At 39.7% G+C, this 14,112-nt stretch overlaps 1 protein-coding gene across 7 annotated transcripts in view; it reads left to right on the forward strand.

Annotated features, from left to right (window-relative positions):
• Exoc6 (exocyst complex component 6) overlaps positions 1 to 14,112 on the forward strand; it is a 151,731-nt gene that overhangs the window by 98,770 nt on the left and 38,849 nt on the right. For all 7 annotated transcript variants that reach the window (XM_037206565.1, XM_037206580.1, XM_037206560.1 and 4 more), the window contains one exon: positions 11,352 to 11,493. In XM_037206565.1, the coding sequence (XP_037062460.1) occupies positions 11,352 to 11,493 (142 nt within the window). The remainder of the gene's footprint in view (positions 1 to 11,351; positions 11,494 to 14,112) is intronic.

Raw genomic sequence — 14,112 nt, forward strand, 5'->3', positions numbered from 1 at the left:
TTACAAAGGCAGCACTTGGGAGGCAGAGCCAGGCGGATCTCTGTGAGTTCGAGGCCAGCCTGGACTACCAAGTGAGTTCCAGGAAAGGTGCAAAGCTACACAGAGAAACCCTGTCTCGAAAAACCACACACACACACACACACACACACACACAAAAGAAGTTTACAAAGGAAAGAACATGAAGTTCATTCTGTGTAGGGGCAAGCAGAAGGTCCTCTCATGCATATATGCTTTTGTTTACAGAAGAAAAAACAGCAGTAAAAAAAATTAACCCTTAACAGTCCTAACCTTTGGCAGTCTAATTTTGCTTTATTCCCTGAGCACAGAAATTTTAAACTTTTAAACATAAAGTTAGCCATCAGTATAATGTTAGCTGTCACAGGATACCACCAAAGTTCACCAGTGAACCAATCAGTTTTATTGGGGTTACTTACAAGAATATAGGTGTTATAATTTAAAAACGGTGGGCGGTGGTCTTTGTGGGGCCCCAGGGCAGGGGAGAGAGACACCATGCGGACAGTGCTCATGTAGAGAATTTTATGGGGGAAGGGAAGAAGGGACGCAGAGTGCACCTCTGGAGATAAAGGCTGAGGAGAGAGGCGGAATGAGAGAGAAAGAGAAGAGACAGGAAGGGGGAAGAGAAGGGGGTGCAGACGCAGCCTTGTGGGATGAGAGAGGTGGTTTGCTCTTAAAGGGGACTTAGCAAATGCACAAACAGGTTATGAAGGATGACACTGTCAGGACCCTGAGTAGGCCAAAGTACTGCCTGTCCCCAAAGGGCCGGCCAGGTTAAATACTGAAGATGGGTGGAGTTACTCAGGATCATAAATGACTTAAAGACAGCTGCATCATCTAAGCTCACCCCAACATGGGAGACAGCTCACAAGGCTGGGAACCTGGAACACACTGTACAGCCTACAGGCAGCTCAGCAAGTTAGACAGTGTCTCTCTTCTCAGTGACTCAGTTGGTCTAAACCTCTTTCAGGCTGCTCAGCTGGTTTGTGCTTCTTCTGGGCAGCTTGTCTGGTCTCTGTCTTCTTTGCAGCTTGGATCCTCTGAGAGGTCTCCTTTCTCCTTGGCTCTTCTGAGATTGTCTGCTCTTGCAGGGACGGGCCTAGTGAATCTGGTCAGTTTCTGGGACTTCCTGAAGGTATTTTGAGTTGTTTACTTCCTGCCTAAGGAGCTTGTCTGCAAGATAGAATATTTCAATCTTGGAGGAAACTGTTACAGAACACAACTTACCTGAGCCATATGATCATGACCCAGTGCAAATATTCCTTTCTCATTCCAGCTCAGGACTGCTCTTCTGAATCACCTTAACCCTTACTTTTAAAAATGGCTTTATTGAAGTTTTTATTTATTTTTGCTGTATTTGCCCTTTCTATCTAGTTGTGTGTCCTTGACAGCCAGAATAAGAGCTAGTACATGTTTAGATACTGAAATTTCTTCCCTCAGTATCTAGGGGACAGTCTAATTTAGCATGTAAAATGTAAATGTTTCTATCATGCATTCTCCCTTTTCTGTTGTCCCGTTTCCTGATTGGTCTGTACCAGCTCTCTTGCCTTACCTCTGTTGTGCAAACCACAAGTACAAATTGTGTTTTCTAAAGCGTGCCTAATCGTACTTTCCATTCAAAACTTAAGAGTTTTTAATTGTGCTAAATTAAATAAAAATTCCATGGGCTAGCAAAAATAGCCTTTCTTGATACATTTCTGAATACATTGCTCAATTTGTGCTTTATCCAAACTGGCATATTTATTGTGCCCTGAATCTGTCTGTCTTAGCTTCATTTATAGCTATAAAATGCTTGGATCTTTTCCCAGAGTTCTCTCTGATGCTGCCTCTTTCACACAGCTTTTGCTGATCACACTACATGAGGTTATTCTCCCCCTCCACCCCTCCTTTTCATAGTTTGCCTTCTATGTGTGCTGTTTGTAGACACTTCTTTCTCTCATTAGAATTTTGTCCCCTTAGGAGGAAATGTGTCTACTCGTCTTTGTATTTTCTGTAGTTTTAATGCAGAGTACTTGGTAAGCATTTTTAATTAACTGTAAGAGAAATGGTGAAGACATGGATTACGTTAAGTTCTTTCTGCAGGTCAGCCAGGGCTAGAGTGAGATCCTGTGTCAAGAAAACATACCTAAATAGAAAATGCACTTCAAAATGTGCATACTGAATGCGTTTTCCTTTATGTGAAGAATATGAATATTTAAAGCATCTCACTGCCCAAATGTGCAACACCCCATGAGCATAGCAAAGTCTTTTTTAAGACTTGTGTCTTGAGTTTTATTATGTGAAAGCTTCCTATCTATTTATCTTTCTGACTGTGGTTAGCGCCTTTTCAGTGATTTCTGCTCCTCGTAGGGAAACACACCCTGTTCTGTCACAGACACACCTAGTACACAGGGGACATGAGATTGTTTAGACATCTCAGAGGGACTTCAGGGCTTGCAGCACAAACCCCTGAACGTCTAACTAGGCACACACCATTTGCGAATTTTGGTGCTTTCCCAACCTTCTTGGTAGAAAGGTAAACAATCCTGTTACTAGGGGTTGGAAACTAGTTTTGTTAGAGGTTGTATTGCAGAAAAGTCTACAATGGTGTGTCAAACGCTGGACCATTCTGAGCGCCTCTATGTGCCATCCCTGAAAGACACATAAGAAACTCTAAGCACGCTAAGACCATGCAGCTATTTCAGTGTCTTTGGGAATGGTGAGCTGGCCATCTGTCTGTGGCATTGTTCCACATCATTCTGTAGGCTGTTCCTAGGGGGAACAAAAGGATTACCTTGATCACCCTCCCTGACTTGGGTGTGCATGCACATGTGTATGTGTAAGAGATGTGTGTGTGTGTGTGTGTGTGACTGTATGTGTGTTTATTGGTGATTGAGCTTAGGGTATTGCCTGTGCTAGGGAAACGATCTGCTATTGATTTTCTGTTTTGAGACACAGTCTTGCCAACTTGCCCAGGCAGGCTTGATCCTCCTGTTCAGCCTCTGAATAGCTAGGATTCTAGGCCTGTGCCACCAGGCCCGGCTTTCTTCATGTTTTTGTTGGTGCTGTTGTTTTAATTCATATTCACTCTTCTTTTAATACATTTCACTTTTTTCTTTTTTGTGCATATGGGTGTTTTGCCTGTGTGTGTATGTCTGTGCCCCCATGTGCCTCTCCAGCCCTCATTTACTCTTTGAATACCCGATCTTAGATCATCAGATTTGCTCTGCAGCAAGTGACTGGCAGTATCCACATCAGCACTATTCCCTAACCTAGGGCTTAGACTAGGGATGTTCCCTGTCTGGAAAGCTCTTGTCATCTGGAATAAGCATGTGTCAGGACTTTGAGAATCCCCAATTGGAGGGGACTATGATGCAATGTAAGTTGTTTCTCCCCGCCTCCCAAAGAGACAGGGTTTCTACAGGTGGCTCTGGCTGTCTTGGAATTCACTCTATGGACCAGGCTTGAACTCAGAGATCGTCTGTCTCTGCCTCCTGAGTGATGGAATTAAAGGCGTGCACCACCCACCCAGCCTGTTTTTTTCTTTTTTAGACAGAGTCTTACTATTTAGCCCTGGCTGGCCTGGAATTTCCAGAGATCCACCTGCCTCTGCCGCCCTAGTGCTGGGATTAAAGGTGTGTGTCATCACCGTCTGGCGTGTGTGTGTGTGTGTGTGTGTGTGTGTGTGTGTGTGTGTGTGTGTGTTTTCCCAATACTGCAAAATGTAGTTGAAAATCATAGACCTTGCTGGGAGTCACTTCATGTCAACCACAGCACAGCCACATTGTTAATGGAGAAGTGGTGCTCTGATTGCATAGTTCACTGGTGTGATTTTGTCCTTGTCACACCATTTCAGAGACTATGCCATTGAAATGTGCTCCTCAGCACGTGAAGACCCACTTGTACTAGCCTCTCAGTAAATCCTGACAAAGTTGAAATGTGGAGAGCAAATGGCTCACGGTATATGCCTGCATCCCCAACGTAGGTGGAGATAAGAGGACCAAAAGTTCAAGGTCATCTTCAGCTATATACGGAGTTCAAGGCTAATGTGGGCAATGTAAAACCCTGTTTTTAAAAACCAAAAAGAAAGAAATTGGGAGGAGTGGGAGGGCAGGTCATAGGGCAGAGGAAGAGAGGTTAACGGAGAGGGGAAGGCAAGGTTGAAACGGAACAACCGTGTGCCTTTTTTGTGTTATTTTTTGAGACAGGGTTTCATGTAGCCTAGGTTTGCTTAGAATGTGTTAGCTAGCTGAGGATGGTCTTGAACTCCAGATTTTCTTGCCTCTACCTCCCAAGTACTGGTGTTATAGTCATGCCCCAACACACTTAGCTTGTATTATATTTTCAGTTATGGCCGTGCCTGTACCAGCTACTCCATCTATCAGTAAGCTGCCTTGGGCTGACACTTGTATAACTTACTGATGATCATATGAGCTACCTCTATAATATAATCTGTTAGTGACTCTGGCAACTTCTTTGGAAAATTTAAATTGTAACATCAGTGTAAAATATTGAATTTCCATTGCTATATGTTCCTGGAACCCTGAGCTAGCTATATGCTACACAAAGAAATATGGACATGGCCCAGTTCTCAGAGAGTTTCTGCTTTGATAATGGTTTGTGTGTTTTAATTTTCAACCTAAATATTGGGATTATATGGCTAGCAATCCACAGAGTTTATTTAATGAGCAAAGGAATTTATTTGGGGGTTAACTCACAAGACAGAATAAAGGAATTTGTCGCAGGATCCTGGAAGGGTGATGCACGGTCCAATGCTGTTCTCAGGCGAGCTCTGCCCTGCTCCATTCCAGCCTCCAAAACCACAAGGTAGCCAAGAGACAGCACTTACGTGCATCCTAGGCCTTAAAGGTCCCCAGTGGCCATGCCCGGGGCATGTACCTCAAGGTCATAGGCAGGTGTAACAGTTAGCTGCTACCTCACTAGGGTGGAGCTTCAGGGCCTGGCTCAAACAACCACTTACTACACCTGGATTCCCTAGATTGACCATCCTACTCAGTGTCATCTACAGGGAAAAATGAAGTGAATCTTCTCTTGTTTGGTTGGTGTTTTTAAATATTTGCCAAAGGATAAGAGTTTTCAGACCTAGTAATTAATCAAGTTAAATTCTCTATTTAAGGCTGGGCATGGTGATACATGCTTGTAATCCCAGTACTTGGGAGGCAGAAGATCAGGAGTTCAGACCTTCTTTGGATATTGTAGTAAGTCTGAGGCCAGCCAAGGCTATAGGTGACCTTATCCAAAATAAATAAATAAGCAACAACAACAACAAAAATAAATCCAGACCAAAACAAACAAACAAAAAACCAAACCAAAACAAACAAAAAACAAACCCACCTTCTTCCATTTGTTTGTAGTCCAGTGATTCATAGGTTGGAACAGGAGGAGTGTTTTCTAGACTTTGACCTTTCAAGACTTACTTAATGCTTCCTTGCCTTCTCTGTCTGGGACTGTCACAACAGCAGCAAGGATGCCTTCCAGAAAGCTAAATATATGGATGTGGCATGCCCTTAAAGTCCACATTCAACACTGTTTTAAAACATGTGTATTGCCGCAGGGCGGTGGTGGCGCACGCCTTTAATCCCAGCACTCAAGAGGCAGAGCCAGGCGGATCTCTGTGAGTTTGAGGCCAGCCTGGGCTATCAAGTGAGTTCCAGGAAGAGGTGCAAAGCTACACAGAGAAACCCTGTCTTGAAAAACAAAAACAAAACAAAACAAAAAAAAATGTGTATTGCCAAAGCTGGATGAGCCATGACTGGGATGTGGAGGATTTAAGGGAAATAGAAATGTGTGTGTGTATTCCAGGGAATCACCTTGGGAAAATTTGTTTCAATTTTAAGATAATCAAGTTTATTTGATTCATATGCCCCCTCCAAAAAAGCAAGAATTTATGCTACAGTCTTCAAGTCCTTATGAATGATGAGCAGTAGAATAAAAGTAAGAAGGTTTTTAAAAGCCTAAGAAGAGAGAATGAGAGTTTGTGGTCGATTGTGGGGACCGGGTAAGTGATGTAACCAGTTCTTTCAGGGATAAAAAGAGGTGAAGACAGAGAGGGAGTGTGAGAGAAACAGAACTGTGCAAGTGTTGAGGGTGCTGGGTATGTTCGATGGGTGTGTTTTGATAAACTGTGGGTGTTTTGGCACAGTCTCAAAAACCTGTCTTCAAGGTAGTATTAAAGTCATTATTAAAACTCACTAAAGAACGACATCTTGATATTTAAACCTTCATAACTCACACATTCTTTGTTATTGGGAATTTGAGTCTGTATTATTGGGAATTTGAGACAAATTCTAAGAATTTCACTTAGAAAATGCACTAAAACCTATCATGATGGCTAAGAGGATGCATTGTGATGTCATCTTGAGGGGATTTTCATATTCTGTACTGTTTCAGGGCCTTTACATTTAATAACATTTTTATAATTGAGTAAGATACACTTTTTATGCAGCAAAACTTCAGGTCAGTGGTTTTGGTTTTTTTTTGTTGTTTGTTTGTTTTTTGTTTTTTAAGACAGGGTTTCTCTGTGTAGCCTTGACTGTTCTGGAACTTGCTCTGTAGACCAGGCTAGCCTTGAACTCACAGAAATCTGCCTGCTTCTGCCTCCCAAGTCCTGGGATTACAGGCATGTGCTGCTACTGCCTGGCCAGGTCAGTGCTTCTTAAGGTACAAATGGAAGAGTTAAAGTAAAATGTTTCCTTTTGGATTATCTCTCTATATTTTAATTAAATTTTTTATTTCTAATTTTAATATTTAGTCCACATTTGATAAAAGACCTGATTCTCTTAGTCTATATATTTTAAAAGATTATGTGTTGTGGCTCTTTAGGAAACTGTCCAATTCATCAAAACACGTTTCCTTTCTTTTTGTTTCTGAAAAGCTTGCTTTACAGTCTCCTAACTCAACTTTCTATATCAAACTAAGAGGTGTTGCACATGTATATAATAGACATTTGTTGTTTGAACGGAAGCGGCTTTAAAGAGCAAGGCCAGAATGACGAGGTTCACTTAGCAGTGTGAGGTGTGGTACCCTTTGTTTTCTTTTCTCTCCCAGCCTTTGAAAACAAAACTTGATACTAATTTAAAAAATAACACAGTGTCCAGTATATTTGTCTCTCTGTATGTTTTATATAAGTTTAAAAATAGTTCGTTCTTCAAGATTGGTGTGTGTGTGTGTGTGTGTGTGTGTGTGTGTGTGTGTGTGTGTGTGTGTAGATATTTAAAAAAAAGGAAAATGGATCCTTCTGGGGTTGTTAAGGAGGAGTAGATCATCATAGGATAGTTGATTTGTGATTTCAAGAGGTTATTTTTACATCATATGTACTTGTGAAAATGAAAGCGGCCTTGAAAAAATGCTCTCAAATAATTACTGTTGAAATAAAAACTTTCTTATTAGATCTGTGAAATAAGAGAATGGTGAGACAAATACAAACTTCAAATAAAAAGTTAAAGTACCAAATTAGTTTTTAAGTTTTCAATATTTCACCCACTATGATCTTAGAATTATGAAAACATTACTTTGAAACCAAAACAATTTGAGCTGTAATCTAATAAAATGTGTTGTATTTGTACTGCCAGGTTATTTTATATATCAAAAGAAACAGTATCTGTAGCCTAATCTGTAATAGTAAATTATTTTGGAAATTTGGCTTGACATACAAACAGATGTGTTTTCTTGATTTCTTTCGGCTGAGGTTGGTGGTTAGTGGCTTATTGTTCTGTGATTGGCACTGAAAGCCTTATTTCACAGCTTGCAGTAGGAAACTATTGGGTAAAGAGTGGTTGTGTTCCACAAACGAAATTCAGAAAGTGTCAATCAAGCTCTTACACAGGTTACTCAGAGAATGAGTTTTCTTACTGATTTCACTAAATGTCGCCTCATGCTGTCTTTGATTGGCATAGCCTGGCAGGGAGGATGGATGAATCTGTCACCAGCTAGTTAATTGTGTTGCTGGTCTCAGTCTGACTTCAGGTCTTTGACTCTTAAATGGCTCAATACAAAACAAATTAGCAGATTGTAGTCATATTTCTCATTCTGTATGCTCTGACTTTGGTGAATGCAGTCCATAAATCATATTGACTGACACACAAGCAAATGAGGAAAGCTGCCTTTGAGACGGACGTCCAGAGAGCAGACTGTGAAGGTGCCACGGAAGGATGCATGTGGTTGACCCTGTGGGAATTTCCTAGGAGCCAAATGTCTCTTTGCCACAATTGTTCTTAGAAGAAAAGCTTTGGGGTAATGCAAAAAGGATCTAATATGTCAGCAGATTCTCTTTTACAAGTCCCTTTGAAATATAAGAAGTTTGTCTAAGGGTTTTCTCTCTTGGCAAGTTGTTTTTCAGGGAAAAAAAATTGTTAAAGCAGGGTAAAAAACTGTAGTCACCTTTGTAAAAGTTTGGCAGGTGTTTTTACTTATTGCACTTTGTGTTGTTAAAGAGAAAGAAAATGCTAGTAATGGTGCAAGTAGTTTTTCAGAAGAGGCAGGAAATTTTTGATTGCTTAACATATATTAAATGTGCACTGTTTCACTGATTAGTTTGGCTTTGTTATATTCATACCTATTAAAAACTAGTTTTTAAAGACAAATATGAAAGTGTTTACATTTTTTGTGTTAGGATGATGCATTATTGTGAGAGTCAATGTTACTAGTTATAATAGGGATCAGGGAGTCAGTGTTACTAGTTATAATAGTGTTCAGGGAGGGATGTTTGGGTTATTAAAATGGGCCAAGAGCCTTAGGCATGAGATATCAGTTGCAAATATGTTTTTGAGTGTGTAAATATTAAAGACATATAAACTTTTCTATATAAAATAAGTAGATAAAATTTAAGAATGGTTCTGTACATTCTGAAATTAGAAAGAGGACATCTAAAGAATAGTGTATAAGCTTATAAAATATAAGCTTTTAAAAATTTCAACAATCTGAACCTTGATAGTATTAACTTAAATTTTAATGTATACAAAGGAATAATTCATTTTATTTAAAAAATTTATAATTTTTTATTTTGTAAATCTTTAAAAGTTTTATCTTTGAGAACAATAAGCCTGTATTCAATATGCCTAATCAAAAAAATTTATAATGAAGATTTTACTGTTATAAATATTACTTAGCTACAAAGCAAATTTGTATTTTCATTGCTGCTTCCACCAGATTTATGGAAAAGTTTATGCTCTTATCATCATATTTGGCTCCAGTACTGTTGTATAGCTATTTTTGTCTCTGAACCTAAATTAAAATAATACCACTTATAACGTATGGAATGCTTCTGTACAAAGTGAGTTAAATAATTTTTGGACAGTTTATTAATCTGCTTTTTCAGCTAGTACATTGTTGTGTAACAGTATAATAGAGCTGAATTGATAGAGAAGTATATTAAGCAAAAAATGCACTTGCTCCATTAAGTCAAATACCATTTCCATGAAGTAGTTGCAAGCCTATTACACTGAAATTAAGTGACATGGCGTTGATTTCTCTTTTTTCTGCTTTTACTTCCCTCCCATTCATATTGATATTATTCTGCTTGGAGAATGGAGCTGCATGTCTCTCAGACTAATTCCTCCTGAGTTTGGGGCCTTTTGAGCATGCTGGGTTTTTCATTGTTTGTTACATTCCTTTTTTGGCAATTCATCAGTATCTGTCAAACATATTGTTTGCATTGGCTTTTATCTCTGAGGTTTTTGATTGAGAAATTAACACTGCATGTCAGATGTTTAGTTTTCTGCTGTGCATAGTGCCTAAAATGCTAAGCACCTGTAAGCAGTTTGGTCTTAGTCTGATTTTTAATGTGTAATTTAAAGAACAAATATTCTAATAAGTATGAAATTTATTTCTTTTCCCTATGGCCTTTCATATGAACTGTACATAATCATTTTTGTATTACTATATTGTAGCAGATATGTTTGGAAGATGATTTTTACGGTCTTGTTGCTCTATTTGCTTTTGTGATTAGTAGGAAGAAAGAACAATTATCAAATATCACTGGGTAAATGTTTGTTAATTGAAATGAGAAAAAACATGGCATGTCCTCTAAAAATCATTATTTTCCTAACCATAATTCTAATCTTTGACTCTCATCATGGGAATCAGCCCATCACCTAATCATATAATCATTTGAAGACAGCCTCCCTAGAAGGGTAACACTGGAAAACTTGGACCTAAAAGAGTTTATACTGTTAGACATCTGCTTCAAATGCTGAAAGAAACTTATTTAAGCAGTTCTTCAAACTTAAGCAAGTTATAGATGGGGTGTGGTGACACACGCCTTTAATCTCAATGCTCAGGAAGCAGAAATCTGGGTGTTTAAGGCCAGCCAGGTTTACATAGTGAGTTTCAGGCCAACCAGAGCTACACAGTGACACCCTGTCTTTAAAAAAGAAAAAAAAAAAAAAAAAAAAAAAAAAAGCCGGGCGGTGGTAGCACATGCCTTTAGTCCCAGCACTCGGGAGGCAGAGCCAGGCGGATCTCTGTGAGTTTGAGGCCAGCCTGGGCTACCAAGTGAGTTCCAGGAAGAGGCGCAAAGCTACACAGAGAAACCCTGTCTCGAAAAACAAAAAAAAAAAAAAAAAAAAAAAAAAAAAAAAAAAAAAAAGAAAAGAAAAAGCAATCTATGTAATTGTGATTCAGCTGTGTAATCTGTAAGGCCAACATTAAAAACTGGTATTTTAAGAAAATTCAAGTAAGACTGTCGATGAAAGTTCATCTAGAACTTCTGGGGCTTAAAGTGAATCATGTATCACACTGAAAGAAAGCCGTGAGTGGTAGTTTCTGTAGTTACGTGCAGCATGAATTTGATTGAATAGAAACGAAGCTGAAGTCAGTGATAAGCAAATGCTTTTCCCCGCTGCTCACTGTGAAGCTCTGTGCCGAGAAGTGAGGATCTGACTCAAAGTGTGTTTTGATTTAGGGGTACAGTTTAAGTAGCAGGAACAAGAGCAGCTTACGTTACACAGTTAACTTCCTTTGTTCTGCCTTAGTTAAACAAAGGAGAGCTTAGGAGGCTCTAATAAACTGTTTTGTCAGTATAGTAATTTAATGTAATAAATGTCATATTTCCGTGTGCATTTAAAAGTGTTATATTATTTCATGAGATCTGAAATAAGTTTTCAAAATTTATAGTTTTCCTCTATGCAATTAGCACTTTAATCGTATTGTATCCTGAGAAAGATGAATTTTAGGTCTTAGGATACAAATGCACAGCCCTGTAGAATAGAAGCAGAAAGGCCGACAGTCAGTATTGTAACAATAAAAAGAGTGCCCTGTGTACAATCTTGTGATAGTTTATGATGTATTTCCATGCTTGCTTGTGTGTTTACTTTGGTTTGGTTGTTTGTTTTACATAGGGGAAAGTTGCCCAAACAGCTTGCATGTCAGCCTGCCAGCATCTGTCAACATCCTTAATGCAGATGCTCCTGGACAGCGAGCTAAAACAGATAAGCATGGGAGCCGTCCAGCAGTTTAACTTAGATGTCATACAGTGTGAATGTAAGTACATATTGGCCAACTCTCATGCTTTCTCTAGAAACCTACATTGAAATGTTATGGAAAGTTGTATATCATAGGATAGCTTCACAAGGAAGAAGACCCAATTTAACTACACTTTTGACAGATTTAGAAGTAAAGCCAACTCCTTCTCAGGAAGAAAAAAAAAACTATCTCAGCTTTACATTAACAGCCTCAAAGATATTCACTGAAGTGGTGTTCTAGACCAAGGTTACTTACGAATTGATCTCTTCCCTCTGGTCATTCTTGCCACCTTTCTGGGACTCTCCAGTGCCTGCTGTACATGAGTGGAACAACCCCAAGCTTGTCCTTTTTACTCTTCCTGACCATGTAGGTTATTGCTTGGAAGGTGATCTCAAGACCTTGTGCTCCAGATGGTGCTTTTCTGGTTGTTGGCTCACCCTGAAAGGTTTTCCAGCCTTGGTAGCTGGGGTACTCCTCTACGTCATTCTGTTTGTATCACAAGGTTCGCATCTGGGGTCTAGTGTTGGCATTAGCTGAAGAGCTTTAGGACTCGAGGTAGCCTCGTTATACGTGCCTCACATAAGGGTTTATCAAACCTCCAGCCCTAACTAGCGAGCTAGAGAACTTGGCGTCATTTTCAAGCAGTATTCTCAGAGGAATGGTGAAAGCCCCTGGCTGACAAAGGAGTCAACGGAGACAGTTGAAAGTCAGGGGGCTCCAGGAAGATGGCAGAACACTTTCCAGGGGTGGGGATTTACAAAGTGTATTATTTGAAAGACTGAAAAAATGTCAGCAGCTCTCATTAAAAGAGAAATAATATGTTGGTTTTTTTTCCCAGCAACAAATATAAAACATTTGTGTGCCTTCTGTGCATAGTATATTCTACTGGGAGAAAAAAGTCTGCTTTTTCCTAGAAAGTGATTCTAACTGTATTTTACCAGAAAACTTCTATTTTTCTCAAAGTAAAATTCTCATTTATAAAATATTTATTTTGTATTTATAAAACTTTTTGACCCAAAAATGTACCTTTTACAATGTTTCTAAGCTCAGATCAATTATTATTCTCCTTCTACAGATTGTTTGCTCCTCTGTCTCTAGCCTCCCTTTTTTCTCTTTATCTCTCCATCCCTTCTCTTATATTTTTAACTTGGTTTTAATTAATATGCAAAGTAGCAGATTTCCTCACAACATTTTCACACATGCTGAGTTTTGGTAGACAACCCCCACATCAGTTCCCCCCTCCTACCTTCCTCCTCCCTTGGACCCTCCTCCCCCAACATTGCATTTTCCACCTCCTTTTCTGGTCCTGGCAGTTGAACCCTAGGCCTGGTGCAATTCTAAACACACATCCTACCACTGAGCAGCGCCCCCAACTCCAACCGGTTTCTTCAAGAAACTGTTTTGAGAGCATTACAGTCTGCTGTTGCTTATGTCAGTTTTACACAATTATTGCTTGATGCATGTTGTGTTATTTTGTCTTCAGTGTGGCTTTACAATACTAGGTGTTTGGCCAGCTAGGTGGCTCATTAGGTAAAGGGACTTTCTGCCAAGCCTAATGACCCGAGTTCATCCCCAGAACCCACATGATAGAAGAAGAAAACCAGCTGGCACAAGTTGCCCTCTGACCTCTACATGTGTGCTGTGGTGTAAGCGTGTGCTCACCTTTTTATACCCACACAAAATAAATAAGCATAACAAAACTTCAGTAATAATTGGTAGTTAGACCTCTGGTTGAGTTTGCTTGTGTCTTCTTGGTTACATATCTTGCTGAATGATGGACATTGCCATCTGGGTAGGCATCTTTCTGGTGTCCTGCTCTTGTTCTCTTACTTCCCTGGGAAGGACTATAGAAAAGCGTGCACTCTGCCCCCTCCCAGGTATTGCCTCACGCCCTCTTACGATACTCCCTTCTAGTCATTCCTTTGGGCGTTACTATGGGCACCTTTTTATTCTCTCAGAGAAGACCAAGAAAGGCATTGCAGTCTGGTGTCAGGTGTGGAGGGCAGACCCTACTCTGCTGGGCTGAGTCTCTGGCACCGGAAACACGAAAGGAAGAGACCGCAGCTTGCACCGTTTCTACTTCCGTTGTGGTTTCGCCTTTGATTGGCTCTGCTCTTTAAAGCTTATCATGTGTAACTGCTATAATCAGTATATTAAATGTTTTTCTTAGCTAAGTTTCTTTTTCCTTTTTGGCATTTTTTTGGTAAATTTATTGTGTGTGTGTGTGTGTGTGCGCGCGCGCGCATGCACATGTGTGTTCACATGTATGTTCATTTCTCATGGTGTGTATGTGGAGATCAGGAGATAGCATGTAGGCGTCAGACCTTTCCTCCTACTGTGTGGATTCCAGGGATCAAACCCAGATCATCAGGGTTGGTCGCAAGCATCTTTGCCTGCGAAACCATTCCACTGGCGCCCTGTAATCATTACTTCTTAATATAGTATCACATACTCTGTACTTACTGAACAAATATAAATTGATTTTTTGTGTTTATTTTACTACCTCCAATGTTAAATATTCTTTTTGAAAAGGTATCTTTTAACTTTAAACAGTGAGTTTATAGTATAATGACTCTCCCAAACTCTTTCTGGTAGAAAAATACACCTTCACCCACTGTCAACTTTTAGCGATTGTTA

Source organism: Peromyscus leucopus, chromosome 1, assembly GCF_004664715.2.
Source record: "Peromyscus leucopus breed LL Stock chromosome 1, UCI_PerLeu_2.1, whole genome shotgun sequence".
In the NCBI taxonomy this organism is placed as follows: Eukaryota; Metazoa; Chordata; class Mammalia; order Rodentia; family Cricetidae; genus Peromyscus; species Peromyscus leucopus.